The 8,486-nt window shown below is 42.2% G+C and overlaps 1 protein-coding gene across 2 annotated transcripts in view; it reads left to right on the forward strand.

The window, feature by feature from the left end:
- Positions 1 to 8,206, forward strand: part of mfsd4b (major facilitator superfamily domain containing 4B) — a 56,196-nt gene extending 47,990 nt beyond the window's left edge. For both annotated transcript variants that reach the window (XM_068027356.1, XM_068027347.1), the window contains one exon: positions 5,392 to 8,206. In XM_068027356.1, the coding sequence (XP_067883457.1) occupies positions 5,392 to 6,632 (1,241 nt within the window). In that variant the 3' untranslated portion in view covers positions 6,633 to 8,206. The remainder of the gene's footprint in view (positions 1 to 5,391) is intronic.
- Positions 8,207 to 8,486: the final 280 nt, after the last annotated feature.

Here is an 8,486-nt window from a genome sequence, read left to right on the forward strand (position 1 = left end):
TACCTCGTGCTATTCCCCCGCGTTCTCCCTAGCCCTGCATGTTCTTCCTTTTCAGATAACAGTCTAATTCCCTTTAATGGTTCGATTGAACCAGCCTCCACCACACTCTCCGGCAGTACATTCTGGATCCTAACCACTCGCTGCATGACAAAGTTTTTCCTTAAGTCGCCATTGCTTCTTTTGCCATTTACCTTAAATCTGTGCCCTCTTGTTCTCAATCCTTCCACCAATGTGAACAGTTTCTCTCTATCTACTCTGTCCAGACGTCTCATGATTTTGAATACCTCTATCAAATCTCCTTTCAACCTTCTCTTCTCCAAAGAAATCAGTCCCAACTTCTCCAATCTATCCACATAACTGAAGTTCCTCATCCCTAGAACCATTCTCATAAACCTTTTCTTTACTCTCTGCAATGCCTTAATTTCTTTCCTAAAGTGTGGCGCCCAGAACTGGACACAATACTGCAATTGAGGCCGAACCAGTGTTCTACAAGTTTAACATAACTTCCTTGCTTTTGTGTTCAATGCCCCTATTAGTGAAGCCTAGGATGCTGTATGCTGTATTAACCGCTCTCTCAACCTGTCCTGCCACCTTCAATGATTTGTGCACAAATACACCCAGGTCCCTCTGCTCCTGCAGTCCCGTTAGAATTGTACCCTTTATTTAATATTGTCATTCCACATTCTTCCTACCAAAATGAATCACTTCACACTTCTCTACATTAAATTTAATCTGCCACTTGTCCGCCCATTCCACCAACTTGTATGTCCTTTTGAAGTTCTATACTATCCTCCTCATGGTTCACAATGTTTCCAGGTTTTGTATAATTCACAAATTTTGAAATTGTACCCTGTGCACCAAGGTCTAGAGGTTGAGTGGGGCTGATTAGGGACAAAGAGCATATATGCTTAAAAGCACAGGGCAAGGCTAATGAGTACTTTGTATCAGTGTTCACTAAGCAAATGACATCTGACAAAATATCAGTAGAAGTGGAGAGAGTAGAGGCAATGGATAGGGTAAAAATTGAGAGGGAGGAGGTATTAAAAAGGCTGGCTATGCGTAAGGTAGATAAGTCACCTGGTCCAGATGGCTTGCATCCCAGGTTGCTAAAGGAAGTGGGGGTGGAGATAGCGGAGGGGCTTGCCATAATCTTCTAATCTTCCCTAGATATGGGGAGGTGCCAGAGGGTTGGAGAGTAGCAAATGTGACATGCTTATTCAAGAAAGGGTATAAGGACAGTCCTAGCAACTACAGGCCAGTTAGTTTAACATGAGTGGTGAGTAGGTTTTTGGAAACAATAACTGGGGGGAAAAAAAGCACTTGGAGAGGTTTGAGTTAATTAAGGATAGCCAGCATAGATTTGTAAAATGCAGATCATGCTTGAGTAATCTAATTGAATTTTTTGATGAACTAACAGAGAAGGTTGATAAAGGGAATGCAGTGGATGTTGTTTGTATGGATTTTAAGAAAGCATTTGATAAGGCTGGTTAACAAAATTGAGGCTCCTGGAATAGAAGGGTCAGTGTCCAATTGAATAAAAATATTGGCTTAAGGACAGAAAATAGCAAGTTCTGGTAAATTGTTGCATTTCAGACTGGAGGAGTGACGATAATGTTGGTTCCCAAGGGTCAGTGGTGGGGCCACTGCTTTATTTTTGCTACATATTGGATCTTGGAATACAGAGTAGAATCTCAAAATTAGCCAGTGACACTAAACTGGAGGCATGGCAGTGAGGATGATATGAACTGCCTGCAACGGGACATAGATAGGCTAGCAGAATGGGTAGAGAGGTGGCAGATGGAATTTAATACAGACAAATCTGAAGTGATTCATTTCGGCAGAAGGAGTAGGAAGAGGCTATATTGACTTAATGACACAGTTCTAAAGACTGTGTAGGACAGAGGGACTTGGAGGTGCATGTGCATTGATTTTCGAAGGTGGCAGGACATATTGAGAGAGCATATTGAGTAAAGCATATGGGATCTTGGGCTTCATAAATAGAGGTATTGAATACAAAAGCAGGGAAGTTCTGCTGAACCTTTATAAAGCTCTGGTTAGGCCACAACTAGATTATTGTGTCCAGTTCCGGTCACCACACTTCTGGAAGGATATGAGGGTCCTTGAGAGGGTGCAGAGGAGATTTACCAGAATGGTTCCAGGGATGTGGGATTTTAGTTCCAAGGTTAGGTTGGAAAAGCTGGGGTTGTTCTGGAGCAAAGGAGACTGAGGGGAGATTTGATAGAGGTGTACAAAATTATGACCGATTTGGATAAGGTAGATAAAGAAAAGTTGTTCTCATTAGCTGATGGTACAAGGACTAGGGGACACATTGATTTTTTTTTAATACTTTCATGGGATGTGGGCGTCACTGGCCAGGCCAGCATTTATTGCCCATCCCTAATTGTCCTCGAGAAGGTGGTGGTGGTGAGCTGCCTCCTTAAACCGCTGCAGTCCATGTGAGGTACGGGCACCCACAGTGCTGTTAGGAAGGGAGTTCCAGGATTTTGACTCAGTGACCGTGAAGGAACGGCGATATAGTTCCAAGTCAGGATGGTGTGTGGCTTGATCGGGGACCTGCAGGTGGGGGTGTTCCCATGCATCTGCTGCCCTTGTCCTAGGTGGTCGAGGTCATGGGTTTGGAAGGTGCTGTCGAAGGAGAGCTGGTGAGTTGCTGCAGTGCATCTTGTAGATGGTACACACTGTTGCCACTGTGCGTTGGTGGTGGAGGGAGTGAATGTTGAAGGCAGTGGATGGGGTGCCAATCAAGCAGGCTGCTTTGTCCTGGATGGTGTCGAGTTTCCTGAGTGTTTTGGAGCTGTTTTGGGCAAGAGGTGCAGAGGGGAATGTGAGGAAGCACTTTTTGATGTAACGAGTGGTAATGACCTGGAACTCGCTGCCTACAATGGTGGTGGAAGCAGAGATGATCAATGATTTCAAAAAGAAATTGGATGGACACTTGAGGGAATTAAGCCTGCAGGGCTACGGGGATAGAGCGGGACTGAGTGGATTGCTGTACAGAGAGCCGGCATGGACTCAATTGGACGAATAGCCTCCTTTTGTGCCGGTATAACTCTATGACAGTCCATCATTTTTTAAAAATACTTCACTCAAATCACCCTGAAGTCTGTTTTTCTACCTGTAAAAAGACTCAGCTTTCTGAACTGATTGTGAAAGCTAAGAGTTTCTATACGAGGTTATAATTGAATGACCTTCCCTGAAACTTTTCCCAGGCCTATATAATCTCCTACCTTGTGTGTGGACATAGTATTCTAGGTGGGACTTAACCAAGGTCTTGCACAAGGACATGACCGTGCATTTTTCTTGATATTGTTCTAACAGTACGTCTTGGTACTCTGTTTGTTTTCATTATAGTCTTCTGGCACTGGTTGTGGACATTTGGAAACTTCTCAGTATGACACCCAGATCTGTGTTTCTAACAACTTTCTTTAATTCAGAGCCCAGCATGGTCTACGTATATTTGGCATTAGCCCTACCCACACACGTTGTACTTCATTAAATGGCATCTGCTGAATACAGGCCCGCTCCCCCATTGCAGCTAGACCAGATTGTAAATTTTTCTTCTCAAGGATTTTGACACCAGCACAGCTCTTTGTGGCATTTGTGAACTTGTGGACAGTAATCCAAACATCTTCATCCAGGTCATCGGAACAAAAGGTGAAGAATAATGGCCATTACACTGATCCCAACAGGACTCCACTTGTAACCGGTCTTCATGCAGACCTGCTACTGTTAATGACAACATTCTGTAGGGGAATACAACTGATTCCTTGTCCATCTCTATCTGCCTGCAAGTCCCACAGATATAGCAACCTATTGGGTGATAACTTGTCAAAAACCTTTTGAAAGTCCAAATGTACAATGACTGCAGAGCTACCTTCGTTATTAAGCTAGTAACCTCCTCGAAGAGTTCAATCAGTTTGAAAAGACATGATCGTTTCCAGAAGCCATACGGCGTGTTGCTAATAACTCCTTCTCTGTCAATCTGGCTGTACAGACTGTCCCTACCGATCCCTTCTTGCAGCTTTCCTAAAACTGACGTGAAGTTAATGGGCCTATAATTTTCTTCTTCTTACTTTTTTGCCCCTTTTTGATTATGGGTGTAATGTAAGCCTCCTCCTAGTTGTCAGGAATGATCCCACACTACATTGAGCAAAGAACTCACTCAGTGCAGCTCCCATTTTTTTTAAAACAACCTGGAATAAATGCCTTCTGGATCAGCGACTCCATCAGCTGCCTTCAAACCCCTTATTCTCTCCAAAATTAGAATTGCATCCAGTTTAATATTTACAGCTTTAGTGTTAACTACACACTGCTTTAATGGTAACTGAGCACAGTCTACAGGGTTAATGACTGACGCAAAGTAGCTATTTAAAACCTCCGCCATATCCTGCGGTCCACTTGAAGCTGCCCTGAATCCTTTAATATCATTCTGATTTCTAACATAACTGAAAGCATCTTTACTGTCCCTGACACTACTAGTATCTTTTCCACTGACATTTTGGCTGCTGTGATCGTAGCTTTCGCTCCATTAATCTAAGCATGATACCAATTCCTAGTCTTTGGACATTTACTTTCTTTTAATCTGTAAAAGTATTTCTGCTTATGTTTTAGGTTTCTGCACTAACTTGACACATTTTTAAGATTTATGTACACCACTCCACCATACTGAAGATCCAGATCTCATTCAGATTCGGTTGCATTAGTGGGGTTAGTGTGTGTTTATGAAGGTGGTTCATCTAACTGAGTACTAATACTTCCAAAGGTTCCCCCACCCTCAACAGTTTCATCTTTCACCAGCTCTTTAAATTAATCAGAGTCATGTGTGAATCTAAGAGCTTGTTTCAGTTTTCTATTCTGACAAATGCTTATACCTGAACTCTCAAGGCTGCTTCGACAGCACTTTCCAAACCCGCTACCTCGAAGGACAAGGACAGCATGGGAACACCACCACCTGCAAGTTCCCCTCCAAGTCACACACCATCCTGACGTGGAACTATATTGCCGTTCCTTCACTGTTGCTGGTTCAAAATCCTGGAACTCCCTTCCTAACAACACTGTGGGTGTACCTACCCCACATGGACTGCAGCGGTTCAAGAGGGCAGCTCACCACCACCTTCTCGAGGGCAATTAGGGATGGGCAATAAATGCTGGGCCAGCCAGCGGCGCCCACATAAATTTTTTTGAAAAAGTTAACCTGCCTTTACTTTTTACAGATGCTTTCAAACCTGCTGTGTATGTCCAGCATTTATAGCTTTTGCTTTTTAATCATACAGTTTGTTTTATTGGTCTTCCAAATAGATGAGGAAAGCTCACCTTGATTGGAATTTGAAATGACTGTTGGAAATAACTAATCTTGCTGTTTGTTTACAGGTGGAAATTTGCTTATTTTGCTTACGTGGGGCAAGCAAGTTGGACCCTACATGCAGGCCCTGCACTTCAGTTTTGCTTTAGGTGCATTTGTGGCTCCGATCCTAGCAAAGCCGCTGTTGGGCAACTTACGAAAAACCATCAACAAGGACGGGAATGACCTCTTGATCAACACCCAAAACAGCTCTCAAAGTAAACCAGCAAGTGTGTTGGACAAGCTGAAAACGACTATTTCGGGCTTTGACCCTTTTACTTGGACGTACCTGATTATTGGAAGTTTTGTCCTTGTAGTTTCTGTGTCATTCTTCATTTCTTATTTAAAGAGTAGTCCAAATCGAAGCAGGGCTGGAGTTTCTTCGCAGGAGGCTCCATTCGCAAGATACCACAATGCTATTCTGTTTCTCCTGTTCCTCTTTTTCTTCTGTTATGTAGGAGCTGAGGTGGCCTATGGATCCTACATCTTCACCTATGCAAAAGAGTTTGGTCACATGGATGACAACCAGGCTGCAGGCTTAAACTCCTTTTTCTGGGGGACGTTTGCCACAGGAAGAGGACTCGCAATATTTTTAGCTACGTGCCTTTACCCTGGAACTATGATACTGCTCAGTCTAATAGGCTGCACCATTTCATCCCTGATTCTGACACTTTATCACAACAATCTGATCTCTCTGTGGGTGGGCACAGGTCTTTATGGAGTCTCGATGGCCGCCACCTTTCCCAGTGGCATAACCTGGGTTAAGCAGTACACAAACACCACCGGAAAGTCAGCTGCTCTGTTTGTTTTTGGAGCTGCAGTGGGTGAGATGGTGGTTCCAGCTATGGTAGGATTCCTCCAAGGCATCAATGCCATCAAGCATTACCCCATATTGATGCTGACCGCTTTGGGGACTTCTACAATGACGGCCATCTTGTTCCCTGTGATGTACAAACTGGCTTCATCTCCGAGCAGTGTCCAACTGGAGAGTGATGATCGAAAAGCTCTGTTAGGGTCAGGGCCTAATGAAGATGAAGATGGAAACAATGATGATGCTTCTGACGAATGGAATGATGCAGATTTTGAAGTAATTGAAATGAGTGATGTAAAGAATGACGCAGATAAGATTCCAGCTGGAGTTGCCTCAGCAAAGACCACAGACCGATTCTCTCCAGAACACAGCACTTTTCCTTCTCTTTCCTCCCCCGTTTATCTAGGTGGCTCGCCAAAAAGGAAAGTACTTAACTTGGAGAGAGAAAAAAATGACTGAACAACTAAAAACTAGGCCGAATTCTGGATATGTTTACAAGTGTATCAGTAGAAGACACAGCGTAAGAATTAAAAGTGACTAGACTTGAATTGCATTTAAACATTTGATCCTTGCGAGTGTTTTTAAAACAAAAATCAAGAAAATGTGAATGTGTAAGCAGATTGCTTGTAATTCTGTGATTATCATTAGGCTAAATTAGCATTGGTTTATAAGAATAATTTTATGTTGACGTTTTGATGTCTAAAAAGGATTTTAAATATTTGCATGACAATTTGTAGCTCGTGTAGAGGTGCTGGGAAGTATTGTAACACTTTTCGCTGGAAGCTGGCTTACAGACTGTGTCAGTCTGGGGAACTTGTTCTAATTGTGCTCTGTGTTGTTTCTCTGTTTGATTATCTGTCAGATTTTAACTGCAATGGCAATCTTCACCTAGTCGACAACAGCTTTATGATGATTGGACTGTGAACCATTCTTAGTAAGAGCATCATGTTGCAAACATTCTACTTGTAATTCATTTCCCGTCCTGGAGGATGGAATCCTTAAAACCTCCAATTGTATTACTGTACATTTTAAGGGAAAAGGTTGGATAGGACACCTAATTTTGGTGAGTGTGAGCTGTCTGCACAAACACACTGGAAACAAAACCGTAATACTTGAAAAATAAAAATGTAAAAGGGTATGAGGAAAAAAGAGCTGGTGCAGATGTGATGGGCCAAATGGCCGCCTTCTGTGCTGTATAATAATAAAATTCTATATGCCTATTATCTCAGTTTAACAAAAGACCTAGTTTATATTTGGAACAACCAATGGATTGGATTGCATTTTGGAGTGACATTAGCAAAATTCACAGGTTTGTGGCACCACTAATGACAGGCTAAACCCAGACAGTATCTGTGCTATGCATGAGAAATCAAAGACTTTTGAATGTCTCCGAGAGGAGACGTAGGTTGCTTTTGGAAGCAAAAGCACTCCATGTCAGCACTATGGTTCTAGATTAAAATGCAAAATAAGCTCTCTCTGGACTTTGCATATGTGGGGTGTGTCTCCAGAAGGAGGCAGTGCAGTCAGGAAAATAGAAACTCTGCACATTTGCAATTCTCAATAGTTTTGTTTGGGTACTATATGAAATGCGTTGATGGATTTCCCAATGTGCAGGGCACCTGTCTGACTAAAAATAAACTAGTAACTTAATACAGAGCAGATTCTGCGGGATTAAAACATCCAAGTTAAATTGCCATTATTACATTGTACTTTGCGTTCTGGTTACTGGTGCTATATTGTCCATGGTAATATCTGACTCCAGCACCACTGAAAAAGTTGAGCAGTTCCTTTATTAGAGTGTTTGGAAAGTTCTATTTTATCAGTATATGTTGTGAACTGACCACACAAGCTGTGATTGCTGGGCTATTCAAGTGTTGTGGTGAATATTCACATTGGCATACCTGCAAGCTGGAATTTCTTTTAAAGTTAGCAACTGACTAGCAATTGGTGGAAATTAATCAATGGAATATGAGCCAGTTTGATGATTTGTAATATTTACTTGATACTTTATAAAAGAAACTGAATTCCTATTATATATGTTCTTGCTTTGCATATGAGTAATTCTTGCTCATGTTTTAAAGTTATTTATTGTAAATGTGTTTTTGACTGTAAACAGAACTTGTGGTTTCAGCTTTCTTTCCAGTTGTCGATATTCATGTTAGCTGCTGCTGTGAATTTAAGCACCGCCTCTGTAAGACAACTGCTATTAATTTCAGAATTCAGGCTCCTAATGCAGCAGTCTGACTCAATGTGCTTTCCAACTCTGACCAGGAACTCAATACAGTTAAAGATACATCTGCAGGAATGCCCTAC

This window comes from Heterodontus francisci, chromosome 3 (assembly GCF_036365525.1).
Source record: "Heterodontus francisci isolate sHetFra1 chromosome 3, sHetFra1.hap1, whole genome shotgun sequence".
Lineage (NCBI taxonomy): Eukaryota > Metazoa > Chordata > Chondrichthyes > Heterodontiformes > Heterodontidae > Heterodontus > Heterodontus francisci.